Source organism: Hesperophylax consimilis, chromosome 8 (genome assembly GCF_061612785.1).
Source record: "Hesperophylax consimilis isolate HC1 chromosome 8, BYU_Hcon_1.0, whole genome shotgun sequence".
Classification (NCBI taxonomy): Eukaryota; Metazoa; Arthropoda; class Insecta; order Trichoptera; family Limnephilidae; genus Hesperophylax; species Hesperophylax consimilis.
In genome coordinates, this window is record NC_142843.1 from 29,863,620 (window position 1) to 29,891,390 (window position 27,771).

At 34.9% G+C, this 27,771-nt stretch overlaps 1 protein-coding gene across 5 annotated transcripts in view; it reads left to right on the top strand.

Moving 5' to 3' along the window:
• Window positions 1–23,514, top strand: part of Pax (paxillin) — a 95,320-nt gene extending 71,806 nt beyond the window's left edge. For 4 of the 5 annotated variants that reach the window (XM_089634103.1, XM_089634102.1, XM_089634100.1 and 1 more), the window contains 6 exons: window positions 10,083–10,269; window positions 16,149–16,254; window positions 17,537–17,705; window positions 18,492–18,845; window positions 19,098–19,328; window positions 21,571–23,514. In XM_089634103.1, the coding sequence (XP_089490229.1) occupies window positions 10,083–10,269; window positions 16,149–16,254; window positions 17,537–17,705; window positions 18,492–18,845; window positions 19,098–19,328; window positions 21,571–21,837 (1,314 nt within the window). In that variant the 3' untranslated portion in view covers window positions 21,838–23,514. Of the gene's footprint in view, window positions 1–10,082; window positions 10,270–16,148; window positions 16,255–17,536; window positions 17,706–18,491; window positions 18,846–19,097; window positions 19,329–19,466; window positions 21,531–21,570 lie in introns of those variants that run through there. The other variant, XM_089634104.1, reaches the window with a different exon arrangement.
• The last annotated feature ends 4,257 nt before the right edge of the window (window positions 23,515–27,771 follow it).

Consider the following 27,771-nt stretch of genomic DNA (forward strand, 5'->3'; position numbering starts at 1 on the left):
TATGCTGTCCTTGTTCTATCGGTATTACAATGGAAGATGCTCTGAGGAACTAGCGTCATTGATCCCTTCGGCACCGGTGCGTAGTCGGGATACACGCCAAACGCGCGCCCAACATTTGTACACGGTTGAAATTTGTCACATGAGAACGGGTCGCTTCTACGATTCGTTCTTAAGTTCAACAGCTCGGCTGTGGAACGAACTGCCGGCCTCTGTGTTTCCTCCCTCCTACAACTTGGGACTCTTCAAGACCCATGTTCACTCCTTCCTCTCCACAAAAAGACCCTCCACACAGCATCCCCAAAGATGACATAGGCCCTGAGGGAAATTATTTTCTTCAGGGCCTCCTGTGTGGAGTTAATATAAAAAAAAAATTAAAATAAAAATTCATAATTTAATCAGCCATTTAATTTAGCCATCTCCGTTTTACTTATGCTCTATCATTAATTTGCACTCATTATTGCATTTCAAATTCATTGCACTGCATTGATTTAAAATGAGATATCATTTATGCAAATAGAAGTTTTGTCCCAACATCAAAATTGAGAGTTTTCATATATTTATTTCAGCAGTAATATGTAGTTACGATATTATATTAGTTTATTATAAGTATTTACACTTGTAAATTGTATACCGTATCGACGGCAAGTACAGTTGTTTCAAACTTAAGGCGATGCACTACGTCGTGTAATATTTTAAATTGAGCCGCTATCAATAACAACCCTTACGTAGATAGCGATAAGGTTTAAATTCCCGCTTAACACCATCCGCCTGTTTTGATTTATGCAAGAAAAAAATATGGCCAAAAAGTGCCTTTTATTTTATTTTGTGGATGTTCAGGCATAAATATTTAATTTTTTTCCGATCATTTTATAAATAACTTAATTTTTCACACTATACAGTACAATCATAACCGAAAATGGGTTCGTAAGTAGGAGATTTTGAACTTTAAAGCAGTTTTTATAGGCCTTATACATTATTTTTTTCTGGGCTTATAAAAAGACTTATCTAAAAAATACTCGATTATTTCAAAGGCCAAGATGTATTCTACTCGCAGTATTTAATTAAAGCAACTGAAACATTTCTAGGCGACCAAATTTTCAAACAAAAAACACATGATTTTGCATTACATACTACGTATGGCATCGCGTTAACAGAGAATATCTCATAGTGATGAAGCAATAACTGGAAAACACTTGTTCTCCCGGGGTAATCATGGTTGGGAAATGTTTGCTGTGCAGAATTTCCAGCGTTGAATGCACTTTATTGGTGGTAGTCTTAAAGACACCGTGAGCTTTTAGACCCCCAAGTTGAACAGGCCTTACCTATTTGTGTTGAGTGGGTAACTCACACAAGATGCACTGCAAATGTCCCACACAAAAACGTTAAATGACCCGCCAACTCACAAAATATATCTGTCCCGACTCTTTTTCTGTGTATTATTATAAATGGTTTTGTATTGGGTAAACGTAACGTACGTTATAATCTACGCATTCGTAGATGGCGTTAATTTATGAAAATACACTTTTTGCAAATAATGCTTTAAAATATTAAGACGAATTAATTATATGGAAGATAGAAGTCTCTCGTGTCTAGGATGAACGAAGTATGTATGAAGGATGAGATAATGGAATGTTAAGTAATTCCAAAGTCATGGTGTTTGAGACAGAGAGTACGAAAACAGTGTGTAATGTAGTTGTTAATGATGAATACTTGGAGCGGGTGAATGAGTTTGTGTATTTGGGAAGTATGTTTACGAGAGATGGAAAGGCTGACAGAAATATTAAAAGAAGGGTAAGTGTAAGTAATTAATGGACGGCTGAACGCAGTTGGCGCTAGCATCAATTTTTACAAAGAAGCGAAGCTAGCAGTCCACAATGGAGTGTTGGTACCTACCCTTATGTATGTCAGTGGGCATGGAACTGGCAGAGGAAGGGTGAAAGTAGACTGAATGCTGTAGAAATTGAGATCCCTGAGACGTATATGGTAAAACTATGTATGATCGTGTGAGAAATGTGGACATCCGCAAATAATGCAAGGCTGATTTAAGCGTAATGAGTAATATTAAGAAAGGGATGATTAGATGATTTGGGCATGTAGAGCGTGAACGAAGAAAGGAGTGTAAGGATAATATATATCGCAAATGTGAATGGTAAAAGAAATCGGGGACGCCCAAGGAAGACATGGCACCATCAAGTGAATCAAATACTTGACACGGGCCATGTCAAGAGTAAGAATAATATGAGATGACGTATAAATGTGAATGAGGCAAGGAGTGTGTGCGAAGTCCGAGTTGTTTGGCGGTTCGTCCTCTCTGCCTATCCCTACGGGGAAACGGCGTGATGGTTAGTTAGATAGCGCCCGTGCATACGCAATATGAATATAAATAGTTTTGTCCGTATAAAAATCAATTCTTTCAAGAAAGGCATTCAAATACAATATTGGATTGAATCATCGATACAATATTGTATGTGTATTGTGTATGCCTTTCTTGAAAGAATTGTGTTTTCATACTGATAAAAATATTTATTCATATTTCCATATGTGGTGAGGTGATGAGCTGGTGAGGTGGTGAGTGGTGAGTTGGTGAGTGGTGAGGTGTTTATGAATTGAAACTACATGCCACTTGCCCTTCCAAGATACGAACATGTTGTGGGGAAAATATACTTTGGATGTACAAGGTTTTAGCTCCTTTTTTACTCTTTCACACCACACCTCACCTCATTTGGGGTGAGACACCTCAATACCTCATTTCAATATTTGAGTACCTCGTACAAACCCATTCTGAAATCGTGTCCTACCCAACATTATTAAGTCTAAAGCTGGCTCTACACTCGCGCGCGAAGTCGCGCCGTGAATTCACGCCGTGAATATACGCCGCGATCCGCGCGTGAACTGTGTCCATCCACACTCGCAAAGCTTCAGTCTTGTTCGCCGCAATCCCTTTGTCGCGGGCCAAAAAACCGACAAAAAGCGGGGAATGGCGCGAAGCGCGAATGCGAAGATTGCGAAGGCGTGAACAAGATCCACACTCGTGTTTCGCGGCCTTCGCGGCCGTTCGCGCCGCGAGTGTAGAGCGCGCTAAAAGATTGTCCACATTATAAGGAGTGGGTCTATCTATCTATACTGTACCTATACGTATGAAGATGAATCTCGTATCCTACGCTGTCTGCGGACCCCAGATAAAAATAATTCTGCAAAAAACATCGTCTATGAATTAGTGTTGAAATATATGGTAGATATAACTGGGAACAAAATATAAGTATGATAGTTAGTGCATAAAGGCATTATAAGGAAACATGATATTTTTAAAATAAAGACCGTGTGTATGAAGTAGTATGGGAGTGATTGACAATTTACTGGTTTTACTAAATTACCATATTCACCCGAGTTTTAACACCTTTTACGTAGTTTCCTAAGCTTGGCGAAGTTCTATTTTAACTCGACCATTTTGCATTTCATCTGTCTGTAAATTTATTTGTACGTTCCGTTTCCGGTTCGAGATGGTGGCCGTTTTATTGGTTTAATTAAGATTCTGTTTTGAATGTGAAATCGTCGAGTTTTGATTTTCCGTGATTAAATAAAATAAATTCTTTATTCAATGGGATTTTCTTATAGTATTTATTCAATTTTATGGTACCTACCTACCTGACCTTCAAATTAAAAAAAAATGCAAAAAATAATTAGTTTATAATTGAGTTAGTAGGTATCTCAGTACTTACTTATAAATCTTATGATTTCATAGAAAATTTTGGTTTGGGATTTATTGAATAAGAGAGAATTAGAAACTTACTTTTTGGACCTGAGGTCTAATGTTCACAGAACTACTAGTAATTTCTATTTGAACCATTGAAACATGTCTTATTTTTGACAGGTAAGTGGATATTTCAAAGCTCATTATGGAATTCACGTCGCCAGCTGATAAACGTTGCGTTGACCTAGACATTGAAGACGGAAAAGGATTTGTATTGCTGCAGATCAGAGCTCACCGTCCGAGTGTTTTTGCTGGTTCCAAAACTAGGATCTTGTGCCTTAATGGATAAGATCACCACTTAAATTCTCATCTCAACACTAAAAACATGTTGTCAAGATCAAGTTCGTTGTTATTTTATAATGAAGTCGTTAAGTAGTTTTATTGCCACAATTTTATACTATTCGTTTGCGGTTTGAAAGAGTATTAAATCCGCCCCGGAGATCTTTCTTCAAACGGACCAGCACACGCAACAGATCTTTTTCGAATTAATCACGTTTTTTAATTGTCCGTCAATTCGTTGAGATTTCCCGATAAAATCGTTAAGTAATTTAATTGCCTCGTTTTGAGACTATTTGTTCGTGCATTAAATTCGCCCAAAGATTTTTCTTTATACACGGCATCCGATAACGCAGCGGAAAATTTGCGAACCAATTGCAGCATTTAACTTTTGAACCCTAATTTTCCGCCTGTCCAGAGGCGCCTTGCGTCATCCTAATTTCGTATAGAGGCGATAAAGTCTTCAGCTCAGTCAGGAGTCAAGTAGGTATTTTTATATCATCATAATTCAGGGGCCAACGATGTTCGCGACGTGTAATACGTAATAATTGTTCATTAATTCTGCTGAATTATAAAGGCACAATATAAAACGCAATAGCCCGTGCAGGAAATGATACAGTAATGTTTACGCGGTCTAAAATCGTGTTGTGTTATTAGAGACTGCTGCATAGACATAGACAAGGATAGAAATGTAAATACACCGTTTGAATTAGGGCCAATGCCAAAAGCTTTAATAACCCGCGAACTTGTACCGGACGGTGTTTGCAAAATAATACTTACTATTCATTAGAAGAACTGGAAAATGTATATATTTTATTGATTTCTATTTTAAATATTGAAAACGACGGATCTCATGGTGATATCATCAGATCAGACCACGATCATTGGGCAATAGGCAAATCGCATTGAGGTTTAAACACCACGCAACTATTTCATTTTTTGATGTCAGGCCTATATTTTACAATGCTTTATTTTTTCATAGTTTGATGAGCCCAGTTTTCTATATTGCACGATGACAAAACTGTTTGTAATTGGGAAATTCGATTGATCCGAGAATTTTTATGTTTTTAAATACAATATTTATTTTGTTATTGTCTTATTTTACAAAATTAGGTATATAATTAGCATCGTTGTGCGTTATGAATTATTCTTATCGCATATTTTAGAATTGGGATTTTTAAAGGGTTCCATAAAAATATAGTGACAATTCAACACACCTTTAAGAAGGTGATTAAAAACGATGAAAAACTAACCTAACCTACGTAACCTATTTCATGTTTCATTACTTTTTTATGACTTTATATCATTTAAAGGTGTGTTGAAATGTCATCGTGTTGAGTTATCCGGTTACCTCTTTAAAGATACCTTTTATTACACGTGTCTTTTGTATGACGATTCCTCAATAAAAATAAACACATACTTAGAACTTAGTGTGTTGGCTTTAAATATATTATGAGAATCCTCACATTTATGTTCATAAGCATAAGCTGTAATGAATAATTACTTCTAGCTTAACTAAATAATGGAACACGCAAGCATGCATTCTTGCTTCAGCTGCTAGTTGCTGTTGCCGCACGTTATATCTTGAGTGTTGACGAAATTAAATTTTCGCCAGGAATGACTTTATTTACTTGTTAATAAATGTTTTCAAATCTCAAAGGCTTTTTCTAAAATGCATTCATGTTTATTTAGGAAACATTATCACATGTTTTTTCCTTTCTGAAAAACATGTTTTATTTAAACGCGGTTTTTTAGAAGCTGTAAACATATTATTATGAACAGTTTTGTCGAAACAAATATAGGTACTTAATAGTATATGAGATTAAGCACAACAAGCAGGACAAGCAAAAGAAATACACAACGTTATTATACACCATTGCAATGACCTTTAGAATGTTTTGATAGTATAAAATATGTAGGAATTATAATGGAGACATTTCTGAGATAGAGACGAACATATGGACTCAACTTCCACAAAGATCAAAAAACTTACTCATCTATTCATGGCCATTAGAAATATTCTCTTCGTAAAAGATCTGAAACAAATATACTATGCCACGTGTATCTCTTTACTAGAATATGCATCCTTAGGTTGGGGCGGATGTACCAAAACAATGCTAGATCTCTTAGCAAAAGCTCGAAAGTCACTTCTAAGGGTCATCCTTAAAAAACCATTTAGGTACCCCAGTGATTCTTGAGAGAGATGTGAGTTCTTGATGTAAGGCAACTATACATAAGAAAAATTATATTACATACACAAAAACATCGTCACCACTAACTAAAAATATCGTCACCACTAACTACCCTTCCATCGACCATCTTCACTACACCCGTCATGCAGGGAGGAATTCAGTAGTTCCACCTACTACTAAGATATCCCTTGCTCAAAGACAATACTCTTACTTAGGGCCAAAAATGTTTATCCTCGTTCCCGATACATGCAAACCGAAAAGTGCATGCATTCTGCGTAAATTGTTAACAATTGGCTTCTTGCTTAGGGACAGTTGAAAGCGAACATATGCTAACTTACAGAACAACAAATGTTTAGTACTTTCATATAATTATTTAATATTTTTGGACTCTAAACCTAAAATTCCAACCGCACTTCACAAACTCAGATAATATGTACTACAAAACGTGTTAAATCAGTTATAATCATAATTCTTACACATATATTACTACACATCATAGAAACAATGAAAAAAATGCTTACCTAACTTATCTCTTGTATTGTAAACATGAAAAAGTAATTCCTGGGGTGTCTCGTGGTACCGCCGCTTCGAAGTGTACGGGCAGTGCCTTATGGCATGATCTTGCTTTTGTTTCCTAATGCTGCGTATACATTTGCGAGCCTAAGCACGAATTAACGGACGAAGCTACAGCAAGTGACGTTTTCTTCGTTCCTTTCCCATAATTCGTGGTTCGGCTCGCTGGTGTATACGTAGCATAATAATTACCTAGGTAATGTTGTGTAAGACACTTGTTCGTGGCCAATCTACTGATGTTAGGAGTTATTTGGAACGAGTTATACCAAAACATGCAGAATTTGCTTTTTAACATTTTAAAAGTTTTTTTTCGTTTATTTTTAGATTTTATGTAGTTTCAATAATTCATATTATAATGGAGCGTAGAGCTCTAAAAGGTTAATAAAAAATACTATATTTTTCCTTTGCGAAGTACTTTGTTAAATTAATACCACATTTTTTAAAATTTATTTATCTTGATACAATTTAAATATTATTGATTTTTCAATGCTTGTCTCGGGAAATTATATTATTTCTTACTCACTTTTATTTACTTTCAATGAATATTATATCCATATAATATAAACGTTCCGGAAGAAATTCTCTAAATGATCCTATCAAACTACGTTACATAGTTTAGAAGAACTAAGCGCACAAACAGGCTGACGCGGATAGTGACTTTGTTTTATATTATTTAGAGATTATCCAAAGATATTAGAAGAACGAGATATGCTATGTTGGCCGCCGGACCGTAGGCGGAGTACTACCTAATTAGGGTACTTTGAATACTATCGGGACGTGTACGCACAGAAATCTGTTCTATGTATTAGTGCCAACTGAAACGATACGTCCTTAGCGTAAGCGAAGGTGTGCAGTAGTATTTGTGAACAAAACCGGCGACACTGGGCAAAACAATTCCACACAGTATGAACTGCTCATAGCACATCTCGTTCTTCTAATATCTTTGAGATTATCGCACAAACGGATTAATGTTTTGGAATTCCTTAATAATAGAATAAAATAATCAGTTAAATTAAGTTTTGGAATATGTACTTTAAATGAATTAATAATAGAATATCAGTTAAATTGAGGTGTTTTACATAGTAGAAAATGGCGATAAAATATATTTATAATAATAACCCAAATTTTATCTCATGAGAAATGTGAAACTAAGTATAATTTACTGAAGTAGCTATTAAAAAAAGCTTTTCTAAGAACCCACAGTTTATATGACAAGTATGCGCCATTAAATATGAACTCGATACAACACTAAGCTATTGTGTGCATTTATGTAAACTTAAATAATTTCACTGTCTTCTAATTGTAAATATAGTGCACATTGCTAGTGAAGCAAAACCGAAACTTATGATATAAATTCCATTGCTATATTACAAAGTAAGGATATCTATTCAGCCCACCGTAATGCAGATCTTCCGTACCTAGAATCTGCGTGTATTTATACTGTATCTGTGAATATACCTAATCAAAGCGTGCCGGGCGGAAAACGCTAAGAATAGATTAAATATGTACTCTACCTATACATGTCATTTATTTCATCTAGTTGACAATATGCTTCATACTTAGCTACGTGTCGGCATTATTGATGAGACGGTGAGCAAAATAACGAAATTCTCCCACTTTACAATAATATTCCCGAGCGCGGTAGCACGATTATTTCCATCACTGTTGATATTTCTAATGGCTCGGGATTAAATTGCATAAACTTCACAGAAACGGAACGTTCTGACTTCCGTTTTTTGTACGAAAATTGGGTGGAAAATGCTCAGCTCAATCTATCCAATGCGTGCAGTAAGTAAAAAGTCGGGGAAAAGTGAGAGATTTGCATCGTAATGTTTTGTTGGCATCAAATGGGTTTTAAATAATTTTTTGGCAGGACTGAAAAAAATATACGAATCTAATATGTACTTTTTCTTTCTTTAAATAAGATTTTCCGAATGTTGAAATATATTTGTTTACTTATATTTTATACTATTATGATCCTCATCTCCACTTTGTCAAAATACAATCTGGCAATCCAACGTATTTGCGATGTCAACTTTTAAAATACATTATGAAGTAATGTGGTCGAATATCTGATAGTGAATAATTATGTAGTGTCTGAAAACAAAACGATCTATTTAGAAATAAATGAAATGTCAACAGCTGTTTAATTTATATTCAGAACTCGAATGTTTTCCCCGTGGTCTTTCTATTTTTACATATCGTAACTACGTTTATTTTTCTTGTTTTGATATATCAATATTTCTTGACATTTGTCATCTCCACCACCTGTGGATATGTATGAACACAATAAACTCATTTTTTCTCCGTATATGCGGGATATATGATATTTTTCACCATATATGGCGATTCCCGTCTCCTGTGAACGATTTGGTGCAATCGTTCACAGATTCCCGTCAACTTTCCCATCTGTGAACGATTTGGTTCAATCGTTCACAGATTCCCGTCACGTTCCCATCTGTGAATGATTTGGTTCGATCGTTCACAGATTCCTGTCACGTTCCCATTTGTGAATGATTTGGTTCAATCGTTCACTGATTCCTGTCACCTTCCCATCTGTGAACGATTGAACCAAATGCAAATCTCAAAATATGAAAGATAATTTTTGTTGAAATTTAAATTTCTGGAGCAAGTTTTATTATGAAATACCTACCTAAATATTATTATGAGTGACATATGGTCATTATCCTTTCTACTTTACACCTTTAACACCCCATTCCTCTGGCATGTTGACCTTTATATTTCTGTAAGACGCTTTGAAATAAAACCCAAATAAATTGAAAATTTACTAATGTTATATTCGAAAACTAAAATCAGTGATGAAATAAGCTTTTGAGTTTTATTGTCAGAAATAAACATAATTTTAAAATATTAAAATTTTGAATGCAAACGTAAAAATATTAAAAAATGGCTCACCTTACACGTATAAAAATTGAACTAAAATTACGGATAACGAAAAAACACACATTTTATTAGACAAATGTACGAGTATTATAAACGTTAGTGTCAACTTACATTTTCGTCGTTTAATAAAAAAATAATAAAAGCTACGTAATTTTTTTCTCAAATTGCTTTATGAACCACGGGTTACAAAGAGGAGCACATTTTAATCCTTCGTAGAACTTATAGATTTGAATATTAAGTGTGGTGTTTTCTTTTTATATATTTCTTCACCTGATATATGTATACCACATGAGTTCGAAATATCCTCAAAAATTCAAAAATGTTCAAAGTGTATAAAGCTGGATAGTAAAACCAGTTCCCAAGTAAAAATATATATTTTGTTTCAGCCCACTTACCAGAACCAGAGTCAGATGACCAGCGAGAGGATGGTTAGCAAGTCCTACTCCAGCCAGCAGGCCCCGGCGCCGCCCCCGGGCAGAGGGGGCCCTCAGGGGCGCGGCGGGGCGGGCAACATGTCCGAGCTGGACACGCTCCTGCAAGACCTGAGCAGCGCTCGGTACTATGGAGATAAGGGTAAGACATGCTCCCCCTTACTTAATGACCGCGGCGTAAATATTACGCGGCGCTTAAGATCGGAATAGTTATTTTTAACTTATTACCACGTCGCATGGTTAAAACGGTCTTAAACTGGGCTCAAAGCTGGCTGAACCAACGCTGAACCGGCGCGTAAGAATCTAGTAAGTATAGGTAATGGTATATCGTAGTAATCCCTTTTTTATACGGGGTTACACTTATTTAGGGGTTCCACTCAGTTGTACAAATTATAAAAGCCACCAAAAAGTTTCGCTAATAAATTTAGAAAACTCTATTCCAAGGTAATAGTCGGAATAAAGAAGTCTGTTTTTGTAGTTTTGGGGTATTATGTCGTGTTGCGCTACCTCCTTCTTTAGCCAACGTTTCGGACAGCATTACATCATCGGGGCGTCCGTTTACACATCTGCCAAAATATCCCAAAAATAAACCACTATAATTACCTTTGGCCGTGAAAATCTCAAATAAAGTCTGTTTTTGGTCTAAATTATTAACTGTCAATAGTTAGTTGTGGGCTAAACAAAAACAGCTTAAAACGTAATTCAAATTAAAATGAATTAGCATCGTTTCTAGTCTTCATTTGCGGATTATTAGATAGATAGTAGTATTGTTTTTTTTTCTGTTGATAAATGAAATACAAAATGACCATCTGAACGCCGTGTGTGGTTGTTGCCAGGCCAAGTATAGCATGTTAATTTTGGAATGGTTAAATACCTGTATTGTTGTATTTCCTCACATCATTTGTAACAGCGCTTTGAAAATATTTACTTTGGCCGATTTTCTCCTCCATTCACACTCGGGGAATTACGTCACAGCCACTATTGTAGAGCTTTCGGTGAGATGTAACGACTCTGTGGAGATGGGTGCCAATTTTTTTTTCATCCTGAATAATAGTCTGCTTATCGTGTCGTTTTAGTGATAGATAAAATGTATGTTTCCACTCTGGGATGCGATAAATTTTAGAATGATGCATGGAAACAGGAGTGCCGGGAACGTTCTCTGCGTCCGTAAACGAAATCACTACATTTCTTGCGGTTTTTCGAAAACTTTCGTATTTCTTTGAAAAAAATTACAAATTAATATAACTTGGTTTTATCATTGAAGTTAGTTTAGGCTAAACGGATAAACGACGAATAATGCTAATGCCACGATGCTAGAGTCCTAGGTGACACAATATTTGAAATAGGTCATCTTTTATTTTTTGATACATTGCGTACATGAATTTGCGTCCTTGTAAATATTTATAGTATGTGTAAAATGTTCGTTTCGTACGGTATCAGATACGAGATTACGTAGGAAATATAATATATCGATGAATATACATACAATGGTATTTTCACTGTTTTTTATTCTCAAAAAAAATTACTATGATGAAGGTATTTTTATTTTTATTATGTTGTTACATGATCGTTGTTATTCGTGAATATGGCGACGTTGACGTCACGCCTAGCAGCGTTTGTGACGGCCGTTTTCATAGACTAAAAAATACATCAATGGCCGTTTTACCAGCTAGTGGCGTTTTCTATGTCATAATGACGTTGTAGCCAGTTGGAACCGTTTTAGATCGTTTTTAAAATCAATAAATTAAAATAAAACATTTTTAACGGAATTCGTAGCTTGTGAAAATACCCCATTGCTAGGTGACTATTATTAATGTAGCAAATAATAATATCTTACGTTTTCCACCTAGACAGAATTTTAGATTCCACGTGATAATATTTCACTGAAAAGAAAGATTGTTGCTTTTTCACACATTTATTTTATTTTATTGTAATTTTTCTGAATTACTTAATGTTTTTCTTGGCACGTAGAATGATTAGGGTTCCAGCTTTTTTATATTGTGTATGCAAACTTTTGTTTATATTCACCCAACGTTTTAATGACTCAAATCCATCAAGTTAAGAAGGACAAATCCAAGGTCATTCGTTAAAGTGTTTAATGTTTAGTAGTGGTCAGTTAGTGATTACATGCATAGAAATTAAATCAGTGCTCACTCTCTCTGAATTTTATCTTTGATACGACCTTTATTGCTATTACTAGAGCAGACCCGAGATGGATCACAAGGTAGTTTGAACTTTTTGACAAATCAGTTCCAATTTTCAAAATGACAGTTATTGAATTATAGGTAGGTAGATACTTTATCGCTTGTGAGAATTTGTTCCAATGAAGAGTTCTAATTTTGAAAAAGACACTTAAATTGAAAGAAAATCCGAGTTCTAGAGATTGAACCGGAGTTACAAACATCCGAAAAGAGTATTTTTTAGTTATTTTTAATAAAATATGTGTTTTGGTCGGTGTTTAAATTTTCACTGTAGCTACTTACGATAACTATTTATGTCATCCGTTATTATTGTGTCGCACAAATTTTTCAAATCCAGCGGGATTGCAGGACAGAATTTAGACATCTTTTGGGTTTTGCGGGATTTTTATTAAGAGGTATTAAATTGAAATAATGTCAACATTTAATTGTTATTAATACTATGTTAATACTACTAACTTATTATTTGGTATAAGTTATCTTTGATACTACCCAGTGTATTATAAAAAAAATACATTGAAAAGGTTATATGGTAAGTCATTTAATCAATCATCTTTGATACTAGGAATAAAAAGATATTGAAATGGTAACATGGTAAATAAGTAATGGTTTACTTTGATTTTTTTTAAATGTTATTAAAAATATACAAAACGTATCCGACATTGACAGGACTCTCCATAGTAATTTGAGATCAATCATCTTTGGTACTAAAATATTAAAAAAGACATTGAAAACCAGTAATGCGTATTTTAAGAAGACTGAAAAAAATAAGATCGTAAAAACATATCCTATGGAGAGTCCTGTCACTCATATATTATGTGAACGGACATCGCAGCCCAGCAGCTGAAAACGCTCTGGCTGCTTCCACACTAGTTGGTAGGACTGTCATCAAGAAGGTGTATAAATGTTAATTAACAACTTAATTGACAGCCCTGCCATCATTGCCACTATTAAATTCCTAGGCACATAAGACAGAATGTTACATTCTTCTGCAATACATACACAGCCACACTCACTAACCAATAGGATGCATGGTCGGGGCAACAAGTTTGGGGACACTATTGATATATTTACTGACTGCATTTATAGAATTAAGCGTCATCTATACCAGCTCTTTGTTGAATCCTACAAATTATAGTAGCATTGGTAATCTAGTTTTAGTGATTTGTTTTATGTGTAGTATTGTTCTAGTTTATATATTATTTTATGTTTCTGATACATGTTTTACTAATATTTTTTCCTATCCAGTTTATCAGTTTGACCTTTATTTCATGCTTTAAAAACTTTGTGTATAATTTTTGAAAGCTCTCTGGGTATATTCTCTTCTTAAAATGCATGTAAAAGCCCGACTGTGCGTAAAACCAAATAAAATAAAATAATAAAAACTTAAGGTAAAAAATGAAAAAAGAAATGGAATGGATCTCTTTCTTCAAAATTATTCCAGGTTTTGAGATTTTTCCATAGTTTCAGCGTGTTTTTGGTGTAAATTTAGTTTCTTTTTCAATGCCGCACATGAAAATCTCACAAATCCTCGGGAATAAATATTTGCAAAGAAATCTCAGCGAGATCTAAAAATCCAAAGCTGATTGTTCTGTAGGAATTTAAACTTAAATCTCAAATCGTATTTAAGGCAGTACATTTATTTATTTCTATCTTTTTTAAATGTTATTATGATAGTAAAAAGGGATATAGAATTTTTTGACCTTATATCGTTGTTCAAAGCATTGTATATTTTAGGAGCGATGAACCAGAATTGTTGTTGAGCGAATGTGGTTCTAGTTTTAGGGACCACGAATCCCAGGTTTAATGAAAAACGGGTGTGTGCTTGATATTGTGGAAATACCAGCAATTTAATAATCATAACTAACCTACCTTTTTAAAAAAATTTGCTGATAGCCAAAGTTCAAAATCGAATTTGATTTAGAATATTATATTAATAAAAATTGATCTTTCTGTCAGAAAAATGATGGTAATTTAAAAACTAAATTAATAAAAATATGAACTGCTTTAGTGGTATTGGGACGTTTGAGCCTTTCGGCGAAAGTCATTTTAGTGACTTAGGAAGGTTGACTTGTTATTCATTATAATTACATATAATTGAACTACTTATTTTGATTTATGTCATGAAAATGAAATCTTCATGTCAATATGCTTTAACCTTTCAACATATAAAAATTTTTAAAAAATTAACGTTTAGCTCCTCTATACTCGTAGATCTGTCACTACTCGCTATCACTACACCCCCTCACAATTTAATGTGCAAAGATTTTAAACTCTGATTTCCTGACATCAATCCCTGAATTATGTTTTTCAACTCAGTTAAAAATATTTTCAAGGTTTTGTATTTTAAAACTATTTGCGATTTTTTTCGTAAATAAAATCTGCAAAATAAGTTACTTCAATGATTCGAACGTAATTAAAATGAATGAATTGATTAATCAACAGGTGAATAAATAACTATGCTGCATGAATTTGTTGTGCCAAATAATAATTAACCTGTGTATTTTTTTAACGACTTTTCTCTACTTTCTATTGATGCAGTATGCATGGGTTATATATGTCTTCCGGAAGAAATTCTGTAAATGATAGTGAAAACCCTATCAAAATCAGTTTCATAGTTTAGAAAAACTTAGCGCACAAACAGACAGACGCGGATAGCGATTTCGTTTTATACTATTTTATTTTAATTAAATAAGTTGTTAGTTTTGAGTTTCAGTTTTACCAACTTATGATTGTAAACCTATTTTTGCAATTATATTTTCATACTATACCTAAGTAGTATCTGTAGTCTTTGATTGAGACATAGCCAGAAATATCTAACATTGCCAGAAATTTGTTTATGTTACCATGTCGTATAACTAAATTAGTTAAAGTAATAAAATATTGTACTTCATAAGCCGGTCATAAACCAAAATCAAGGGATGTACATTAAGAAATTACTGTTCTGTTTTATTTGTGTTGGACACTTATAACTTCAAAAATGATACATGAAAGGAATGTGCTTACTGAAAACGTGATTGAAATGAGCTTTTTTTCCAATAATAATGTTTAAGCAAACGAAGAATAACTGCTATTTTAGCCCCGTAACAACACACCAGGGCTAGGACGATTATTCGATAAAACTCTCTATCAATATGATATTGACTAAATCTATCATCTATGGTTATTAGGCAGCGTTAGGCGGTATATGCGAGCACGTTCAGTAATTTATTCCAACAGCCGGTAGACAAAAGCCGCCTAATTAAGCGCGGCTCTTGGCTTCGGTTAACTGTCAATATACACATCTTTTTTAATAATGTCATTCGTAATGCAAAATTACTGGCTTATTAATAAATGGAGGCAGACTAATGAACCTGGTAGAATTGAAAAATGCCTTATTCACGATCAGTTTAATCCGTTTGAGCTTGGAGGACGGAATTCAGAAAGTTGTTCAGAGTTTCGAGTTATGGCTAAATACACCTCATTGACCAATTAACTCCCATTTTAGTGTCAAAAAGTATATACATAGTGTCAAATGGTAAGCGGACTACCAATGTAGTGCTATAAAAAAAAAACTTTTTTGGAGATATTTCCGGTTGTTTAAAAAAATCTAGTATTCCTCCAAACAAATTTAAATACAAAATGGTATGAAATATGGAGCACGGATACATTAAAATGAATGCTATAAAAACCCTATTATGGCCATTGAGTGTGGCAATGACCCATAAAGGTACCGAAGGGATAACTTATGTGGGCGTGTCTGTGTGCCTCGAGTATGTCAATTTTATTTTACTCGTAGTGAGTTTCTGTTCGGCGCGTATAGGTATTATATTTATTGTTCTAGGGGATGGTTATGGAAAAACGAATGGAGGTCCTTCCCCAACAGGACCCCAAGCTCGACCCTCGGTGGACAGTCTCTTGGAGCAGCTAAGTTCCGATATTCCTAATGGGTAATTAATTCATTTCTTTATGCTGATTTATTATTATTTTATTACAGCCACTTAAAATTTTTTTACAGTTTATAATCTCATAAAGTATCTTATCTATGTATTTACTTTAGACTATTCCATAATATTCAGCTGGAGAATTGCTTTCTTGTAAAAAGTTATATTGCAGCATTACTAATGTGCTTGCTGTCTATAATTTATTTATAATAAACTATGGAATAATCCGATATTTGAAAGTATTGTTTACGTATTAACAATTTCACGGCTTTACCAGTTTTTCAGGTCATGTTAGTAAACTAGCATAAATGCTGCTCCTTAAACATTGACCGAAAATCCTAATCAAAACAAAATTCATAAACAAATCTTGAACACAGTAGTAGTGTGTTGTGTAATGAATATGTACTGACATAGTGAACTAAACATTCATCCTGATGTTTCCCTTGATTTGTTCACAATGATCACTAAACAGGGTGTTCTTTTTAAATTTAATTAATAAATCCACCTAATTTTGACAAAAAATTTTGTGTTTATTGTGTCCGTAATCCTTATGATATTCTCTTTAATATCCTCACTTCATGAAATAATTATCTTTTAATTTTATTGGAGTAAATTTTGGTTATTAAAAGTTATACTCATCAATGTAATACATCATTGAAGAAGAAGATAATATTAAAAATTCTAAACGAAACATGAAACAGAACAAGACACAGAAAAATAAAAATGTAACAGTCTCAACTGGGAAAGGAACCCAGAATCTCTGTCTTACCGGGACAATGCAATTGGGACCTACTTATTTTACGTCATTTTTGTGAATCTCACATTTGAAATTCAGAATTAACAATATTATCTTCAAGTTTTCCCATATTTTTGGCTGCTATCTTGAGTTTGGTCCAGTTGAGACCTATACCTTTTTATTTTTCTGTGTCTTGTTCTATTTCATGTTTCGTTAAGATTTATCAGTACATATTATCTTCTTCTATAATGATAAATTATCTTTTGTTTGATATCATACATCGTTTAATAGTCAGGTTCTTGATATAGCTGGTTGGCAAAGAGGATTAAAATTACCTTCCATTCTCTAGCATAACCTGTCTTTATAGGTGTACCGTTGATAGCTATATTTTATTGTATCCTACTTCTGATATTCATAAAAAATATAACAGAAAGTGAAGATAGAAGAGAACTCTCTCAGCGGCAGGACCATATCCATCGATCTCTCTCTCACTCATCACGGTATTGATTTATTGTATTTGATGTTAATTTGAAGATTGCGGTGTTTGTTTAGTAATACGGGCACTTCTCCTCGTCCGGGAACGAAGCAAGTGACAGTTACAGTGAAGGAGACGGTGGTGGAGCCAGCAGCTACGCGTGGCCAAGCGCATCCCGTACATGCACATGCCTCCAACGCCACCAGGGAGCTAGATGACCTCATGGCCTCACTCTCTGAGTTTAAGGTACTTGTTTCATTTTTCTATGGTTCACATTTTACAGATTTAAAAAAAAATTATAAGTACTACATAATTAAACTTGGATAGATTTTATATTGCTTTGTAGGTATGTACTATTTTCAGTTTTAAACGCAATTTTACTGCCATATAATTGTTTTTTTTTTTTTTTTTATCTATCCCAGAATTATAATTCCTAGATGATTCTTCCTATATTAACATAAAATTTACAATTTTATACTTCAATAAAAAAAATTGTTTGGAGTGACTTGTTCTCACAGAATAATAACCAACTCATTCTGACTTGGCATCTGAAAGCTTTGTTTAATGGAGTACATATTCAATTAGTATTGAATTAAAAGTGACAATTAGAGCACCATGTATTAGCACACAGCACCACACTACGACTTATGATTTTGGCTCGCTCCACTGTTCTGAGACTCCTTTATTGGTTCTACCTTCTTAAAATAGTTCTCCTGCCTTCTCCCTCTCCCTCTCAGCTGTTTCCTCTCTGCTCCGCCCTCTTTTTGGTGGGGGAAACTTTCTAGTTATAATATCGGTCAGCATAAGCTCCAAACGTTTCACTACTATCCTGGTCTCTCCAGAGTTACTTTGCATTATTTAAACACTTAATCTCATCGTAAAATTCTCTCAAGATTTAGTCAATATCTCCAAGTGTAATTTTTAAATGTACATCTTAGAAATATTATACTTAGTTGTATAATTTTTTTGTTCTCAATCATTCTTTGAATTATCGAATCAGGCATTCAAGGATTATTTTGATTTCGATTAAAGGTATCGCAAGGCGGCGTTCAGCATCAGCAGTACCGCGCAGGCCAGGCAGTCCAAGCGGTGGCGGGCGGCGGTGACCTAGAGCGGATGCTGGGCTCTCTGCACGCAGACATGTCTCGCCAGGGGGTGAGCACGGCGCAGAAGGGGTGCTGCGGAGCGTGCGACAAGCCCATCGTAGGGCAGGTCATCACGGCTCTGGGTCGCACCTGGCACCCGGAGCACTTCACCTGCGCCCACTGCTCTCAGGAGCTGGGCACGCGCAACTTCTTCGAGAGGGATGGCCGTCCCTACTGCGAGCCCGACTACCACAACCTCTTCTCGCCAAGGTGCGCCTACTGCAACGGGCCCATCCTCGATGTAAGACTTCTTCATTCTTGTGCCTTCAAAACAGACCCATCGTGTCTTGGTTCTATACAGACAGTGCTAAATTATTATCAGCTTACCAATTATCTTCTTCGACGAAGTGAAACTTTAATAATGTGAAATTTTAAGAACATTCTAAAAATAGCCTCCCAATAATAAATTATCAGCATAAAAATTGATAGTGCAATTCTTTTTAAATGATGCTTTTTATTTCACCTACAAAATGCAAACTAATTTTGTTTTCAGAAATGTGTGACTGCCCTTGAGAAGACCTGGCATATGGAGCACTTCTTCTGTGCCCAGTGTGGCCAGCAGTTCGGAGAGGACGGCTTCCACGAGAGAGATGGCAAGCCTTACTGCAGGAACGATTACTTCGACATGTTCGCGCCCAAGTGCGGTGGCTGCAACCGCCCCATCATGGAAAACTACATTTCCGCCCTGAACGGACAATGGCACCCGGACTGTTTCGTTTGCAGAGTAAGTATCGTCAGCAATCACAATATCTTAAGAAATACATCTGGAAACATAAGAAAACGCTTCTCTCTTTATATTTTCTATTTTGTGCAGTATAATACTTAATGTTTATGTTATGTATATTTTTAATGCTGTACGCAGGATTGCTCACTACCGGTTCAAGGAAAGTCTTTCTACGCCATGGAAGGAAAACCCGTCTGCCCTAAATGCGCCGGCGTCGATGAAGATGAAGAATGATCTCTCATGACTATGATTCCCTTCATATGCAATCACATATGAAGGATGTCCCCTCCCCCCTTTTGTTTCAGCTCTTCAACCAGCGCCAGCGAATATTAGGATATTGACATAACTAGTAAAAAAGAGATAGTTTTGTAATGATGAGGGAAGGAGAGAGAGAGGAATGTGCGGTGGTTATTAAATAATCCAAAGAGCAATTGCCCGAGAGAAAACTATTCTTGATATTTAAAGTAATTTACGAAAGTGGATGAATGAATACGAAAATACCAATATTTTTTATGAAGCTTTATTTATATTTGGTTAAATAATTACTAGTCGCTGAATTAAACTAATCAATGTTTTGTTATATTGTATATTATTTGAAATTAAATAAATAAATATTAAATAAAAAATAAAAAAATATATAAAAAAAAACAAACAAAAAATAAAAACACACTATTATAATATGGGACCAAACAATGCACACGCGTTGGGCCGAGCATTCCACATGTCTGTGCGTTGGTTCGATGTTCTTTGATTTACAATGTCGCGGCAAAAACAATAAATTTTTTTTACCACATAATAGATATAATAATAGTCAATTATATTTTTATTGACGTTTAAAAATAAATTTCACTAATTTAGAATCGGCTCGAAATAGATGATAACAATCCCTATAAATAAAAAATACCGGTTTAGTTTTTAATTTAACAATTAATTTTCAGTAATAACCGCCGATAGTGTGAAACAATGTGTATTTTAAAGTTGTGGATGAGTTAGAGCTATTTTGAAAGCTGTGTTAGCGTCTGCTGTGGCAGCGAGCCAATTCCTGTAATATTTACTTTTAGAATTATGTCAACTTAAATTTAGTCTTCTACTTGAAAAACAAGCATTTTCAGACACATTGTCTTGGAAAAATTATTTTTTCTTTTCATTCCACGGACGCACGGCCACATAGTATTTTATAATGAGAAAATAATGTTGGTAGCAAGTAGAGTTCACGCGTTTTCAGCTAATACTGAGTATAAGGATGTAAGAAATGTTAAAGGATGTGTATTGCAAGGTCCTAAAATAAATATTATGTATGTTTTGGAGGTCAATTCATATATTTTATTTTTTGTTTAAATGTTTTTTTTCTATCGTTTCCAAAGAAAAATGATTACGGAGTAGACAGTGTATTTTTACATAAGTGACAACTTATATTATTATTTATCAATTAAATGTAAAGCTTATCATTGTGTGTTGCTGAGGAATAGAATATTAATTTATGAAATACTAGTTGTACCCCTTTTTACCTGTCACAGGTGACATCTATATAATATAGGTATATAAAAACACACGCATATTCGAATGCAATGTTATGTCAAATTCAGCGATTTAAGATTTGATTTAGATTTAGATAGTGTTTTAGTATGCTCCAGATTATTACACATGAAAACTGTTTATTGGCATGATGTTCATGAATGTTGATGATTGCTTTTTGCGCTAGGTTCGTAAGGTCAGAATAGTGAAATTCTTGACTTATTACCGAGGAAGAGGTATAGTATATATAACCTGCCTTGAACCCGGCTAAATACCAACACTACTCCTGAATGCACAAATAAGTTTGTACACCTATATTACATCTCATGGGTTTTCGTTAACTCTTGTATGTAAAATATTTCCTTTAATTAAAATGATGACTAGTCGACGCCAATTGGGAAAAGAATGCCAACTGAATGTAGGGACTGCATGATATAGTCCCCTCTGTAACATCCTTACACCACCAGTCGAATGTAGGGACTGCATGATATAGTGGACGTGTTTGTTTGAAATTGATTAAACATTTTTAACTTGAGTTTATTTCTTCAACAGATAATCACCTTCTTTGGCCTACCTTTGCCACTAGTATACGTTGGCTCAATGCACTGGCCCAACGTATACAGGACCACTTGGCCGTTGCACGCGTTGGTCGCCAACTTTGGCCAGCCAACCTGATTATTGTCAGTTTTCATGCGCTATAAATGAACTTTAATATTATTATCAACAGGACTGCAGACAGCCGTTCCAGGGTGGTTCATTCTTCGACCACGAGGGTCTGCCGTACTGTGAGACGCATTACCACGCCAAGCGGGGCTCTCTGTGTGCCGGTTGCCACAAGCCCATCGCCGGCCGTTGCATCACCGCCATGTTCCGCAAGTTCCACCCGGAGCACTTTGTGTGCGCTTTCTGCCTGAAGCAGCTCAACAAGGGCACCTTCAAAGAACAAAACGACAAACCTTACTGTCACGGATGCTTTGAAAAACTGTTTGGATAATCTATCAACACCAACATGCATCAATTTTTTTTTAATCGTGGTATCAGATTATTGACTTTAATGTTTTGTGATTCAAAATTAACAAAGAAAATTAAAACTACAAATTCCACCATCACGGATGTTTCTAAAAACTATAATTCAACTATTATAATGTGGTTTTTAATATGACATTATCATACATGCAGAAAACAACTACTTCCATCATCTTGATTACGAAAATCACTTATATCATTGTCCTGATTACAAAAGTCCTCCTTCCGAGTCATTTGGATTTACATTTTTACGTTTTGTAATTCATAGTTAGCAAAGAAATTTATTCTTTTCACCGAGGCCAGATGTATACGAAAAAATGGGGTACGTGGCTTTCTTTTCGACAGACTTAAACTTTCTTTTTGTGTTAACTCATACGTGAAGCAATGGGCATGTACTGTTTGCGAATACAGCGGCCATGAAGCTGCGCACGCCCAAGAAAAGAAGAAGAAAACTAAATTTCCTAAACTTTATGGGAAAAAAAAGTTTCGCATTTATTCAGAAGTTTTTTATTTTTACTTTTCCTTTTCCTGGGGCTTACATCTTTACAGAATCTGTGAATTGCACACTCTTTTCGGTTGAAAATTTTAGTAGTACGTAATCTTCTTTTTTTATTAATTTTATAAGCTGATTTTAATTTCAGAAAGAAAATCTATGCTATTTACATGAGTTCAAATTTGTAATAACTTATGAACTGTGAGCAAATTTTAAAAATTAATTACGACTTCCTTCTCATCAACTATGCTTCCAGGTTCAACTTAGCCGCTTCTCCAGTGACCATTTCCACAACATTACTTCAAACATTACCTCAAAGCAAAGCGCCGTTGAGGTAATTCTGCACAAAAACGGCACTATACAAATCATTAAAATATTATTTAAACATTCGAAAAGTGGGTGTTCCCATCTATCGTTTCCAATACGCATTCGAATCAGGGAAGGCAGGGGAGGAGATTATTTCATTTTTTGACAACTACTGTGCGATGTGGCTTGCCACAGAGCATAAATCATACGAGTTTTTGAGGTTATGTGCACTGAGCAAGCATAATAATTATGAGTTTAATAAATTGTAAATAAATAATGTCGTAATGGATGATTGTTTCTATTATGAACTCGCCTTTACATAAAGTATTTTTTGGCTATTGTAAAGGGCCCAACAAAATTTTGGACAGCTGCTGTTTGGAGATTCTTAAGATGTACAGGCTTGAATATGAATCCCCAGTTGTGAAAAATCATAATGTGACACCATGGCCTCTGTGTTCTTTGATGGCCTCTGTGGTCGAAGATTAAGACTCTCGACTAGCAAGCCGGAGGTCGCGGGCTTAAATCCCGGCATGCAAAAGTAAATTTAATTTGTGTTGTTTCGCAATTTATTTTTTTTAAATAATATATAGTATATTTGCGGCACGTTCCGGAGTGGCAGATACTATCAGTATCGCCCTGGTGTAAGACCAGCACTCAGAATCGAAACATTGCTTAAAATGGCTTTAGCCATGTGGGGTGACTGATCTGAATAGCCAGGTACTTCCTCACCTTCCTCTTCCCCATCTCCTTCCCATCCCCACTACCTTCAGCCTTACAACATACCCCAATTGGGGATGCTAGTCTCACTGGCTCCATACAGTTGGGACTCTTGTGCGGTATTCACATCACATCACAGTTCTGGTGAAATGATGTTACTTCGCTACATTGATTTTTTTTAATATCTGGCCGAATAAAGAAAACGAATTCTTTGATATCAGTTTCCGAGACATGGGCGAAATTTCATAAACCAAATCTGTCTTACATTTTCCATACCTGACATTAATTAAAATTTAAGGTCGAAAGTACTATCGAACAAGAGATCTGTGTTTCCTCCCTGATGCAATAATTTCTGCGACCGCTAAAATTGCAAGAACGTCTTCCTCGTCAAAACTCATCTTGACAGTTGACAGCGAAAAACTGAAAGCACACACATCTTCTTCATCAGACATATACAAAATAATGACAAATATCTATAGCCACGCTGACCGCCCCCCAATGTCTCAACAAAGGGAGGAGACAGAATGTGGACGAAAACAAAAATGTTTGCGCTAATGTTTGAGGTATTGTTTTTGGAAACGGTTGCAGGAGACCCCGCTAAGAAAACATTTAAATAAGGTAAAATAACATTTATATGTACTTCGAAGTGAACACAAACATAATATTATAAGTACATGATTTATTGTCCATAATAATATGTACATATTATGTTATCATCTAAGTACTGATCAATGTGTAACATACATTATTATTAGCATATTTAATTTATTACCTAGTGCATTTATTAAAATAACGGCCCCCACATTCAATTCATCATTAGAAAAGTGTTGTTTTAAACAAGCATTATTATTATATTTAGAAGGTAGATATTTAATTCAGCTTCAAGAAATTGTTTTTTTTTTATGAAGAAATAATATCTCGCTAGAATTTGTTCTGTTGATGAAGAAATAATATCTCGCTAGAAATTGTTCTGTTGATGAAGAAAAAATATCTCGCTAGAAATTGTTCTGTTGAAGAAATAATATCTCTCTAGAAATTGTCTATTATGATCAATAAGCTAATTTTGAAGTTCAATTTCTATGTAGGTTCATTAAATTCGCAAATTATTTTGTTATCTGAGACTATGTAGTTAATTTGGATGCTTAACATCCTCTTTGATATTAAACAAGTACGTAGTTAAGTACCTACTCACAATGGTGTTCATCTTTAAGCAATTCAAAAATATGGGTATTATTTAAATAAATGTTATTTTTATTTTATTCTAATTATTATTTTCCATACGTCTCTTTATCTTTACATAATTAGCTCATAACGGCGGTATTTTAAGCAAAAAAGTAAAATAACAGCATTTTATCATATTTCACTTATTTGGCTTCAACATAGGAAATCCATCTATATCTGCGTAACCACCCTGAAACACCATGTATAATAAATACTGTAATTACAGCCTTACGACAATAAATTATTATACAGGCGTCAATATTAAAATGATCTTTGAAGGACCGGCGCTGACCCAAACGTCCCCTGGCATTTTGGTTTTTTTACAAAGTGACCAAACTCAGGTAAGTTTTTAGATTCTCACGGCCAAAAGCATTTTTGTTGTTTGTTTTTGGGGTGTTATGCCGTGTTGCGCTAACTCCTTCTTTAGCCGACGTTTCGGACAGCGTTGCAGTGTCCATCATCAGGGCAGATCCGGTAGATCCGAAGATGTGTAAATTTTGGTTGTCGAGTTTGTGCTTATTTATTTGTGGCCTGGGCCCGTCCAAGTGCGAAATGCCAACGGAAGTGGCGAATTCTGAAAGCACAGTATTTATGATAGCCAAAATTTACACATCTTCGGATCTACCGGATCTGCCCTGATGATGGACACTGCAACGCTGTCCGAAACGTCGGCTAAAGAAGGAGTTAGCGCAACACGGCATAACACCCCAAAAACAAACAACAAAAATGACCAAACTCAGTCCATTAGGAATAACAACAATCATCAAATTATATGGGTTTTTTTAATTAGAGATCATGGTGTGATATCGCAAAACCGAACAAAATATTTATGTGATGCATATAGCAGAAATGAATAAAATTTACTGTTTTTATTTAAAGTCAAAACATATCTTTGCTGTGCTCGTGTTAGGAGAAACGAAAAAATTTCTTTTTGCGATAAAAACATACCAGAATCTCTTGATTCTCTCGAATTAGAAATAGTAATGTTTGTTATACAAACTGTAAACAGCAGTTTTTATGTTTTGTATTAGATAATTTTGTCTGTTTTCATTTTTTTTTGCAAATATAAAGCCTGTTGTACGAGTATGAACTTTTAAGAATAAGGTTTTTTGATTTTTTTCAATAATCTATTTATTTATATATATGTAGATTACTGAGAAAAAAAATATATATATAAATGTGAATTTAATTAAATAATACTATGTAATTGTTTTGTGTTTACTACCAATAACATAATGTGCCAAACCCATTGATGGTACATTGCTTGACTTTCTTTCATTAAAAAAAATCTAATATTTCAAATTGACAATTTATTTGTATGTGTAAGTGCTATTATATTTATATACAAATTTTAACTGTTAAATAAACATGTTAATAAAATATCCAAGGTTTCATTTCACACATCATTATTATTATTATAACTTAACCCCTATGAGACGGGGTTAATTATTGTAAATATCTCAAAGCTAAATTTAATATTGAAAATTAAATTTGAAATAATAGACACAATTCTACAAAATCAAATTTATAACTTTGAAATTTTCATGGACAGTAATGAAAAGCATTAAAAACTTCTAAAACCTAGCTGAACGTACTGTACGCTGCACTACACCTCAAGAAAAGTCATAATTTTACTGGACTGCAAATGTAGCCAGCCGCACAATAGGGATTAAACTTAAGAGGGTACTATTAAACTTAGGCGATTAAGAACTACAGAAGGTCGAATCCTTCTGTGGATGAACCTACTCAAAGAAAATCACAAGTCAAAATTACAAATCAAATTGCATTAAAATATCACTTGGAAAATTTTTATTGTTCAGAAGAGAGAAAAAACTTGCAGTTTAGTCATTTTACAAGGAGAGGGGGGTCTAAAAGTATTGTGTGCCACTGGTTACATATTTTTAAAAAAACCTATTAATTTTGTACAATTTTGGAGGCGGGTTTGGGTACCACCGCCCCGGGACCCATTTATTGGATAACCAACCCTTCAGCCATAAGTCACCCCAAGTGGTTCTCTACTTTTGGTGATTATCAGGCTGCCTTTACACTTGGAAGTTTTTTCCTGTAAGTTGCTCACGTAAGCGACTTACGACAAATTTACCAATGTAAACGACACCATAAGTCACTTACCGTAATTTTTACCAAGTTACGGAAGTTTTTTTTACGTAAGTTTTTGACAGGTCTAATCGCTCACGCGGGAATTTACGGCTCTCTCACAGCTTATCAAAACAGATTGATAAGTTGAGACGCTAAAGCCGGGAATACACATGCCTGTAGCTGGCACACTTGCATACAAGCTCCTTGCACATGCCAGCTACTATCATGTGTATACGCTAACTTGCATGCCTGTACCTGCCTTGCAAGTAGATTGCACAACATTTGATTTACTGGCATGCAAGTTGAGGGAGGGGACGAGGGAGGCTATGAAACCGGCATGTGTGAACGTCGCGACAGGTACGGGCATGCCAGTAGACATTACAATACAATTGGCAGTACACATTGTACTGCCAATTGCAATACGATGATATTTAATTCACTTCGAATGTTTTCCATTGCCAAAAAGCTTGAGACTACTCAGTCTCAGAGTGATTTGAGACACATACTGTCTAGTGACTGGCATGTGTATACGTCTTGCAAATACAGGCATGCAAGGACGCAACTTGCATGCAAGTTTAACTTGCATGTGTATTCTCATTGCGCCAGTAACTTGTACATGCCATTAACATGCATGCAAGCTACTGTTCCATTTTACAGGCATGTGTATCGCCGCCTTTACAGTAAGTTTTGACGTCACTGTCTGGATGGTAAAACAGAAATCTGCAACACTGACAGGTCTTTCTGCCGTTGTTCCTCGGGACTTGTTTCTTTGTCGCCATGAACAGCTTTATGAAATAATACACTGCAATAATCTATGGAGACTAACATAACATTATTTATCATTAACACAATGTCATGTTTAAAAAATGCCTGTGTGATAATGATTCTAGTATTCGACTTCACGAACTGATGGATCAGCTATCAAACTTCACAACAAATTAATATCTCGAATGAATGCATACAAAAATGCAATACAAGAATATGTAGAAAACATTACCTGACGCCAAAAATCGAAGAGTCACCATTAATTTTTCTAACTAACTAACTAACCATCACGCCGTTTCTCCG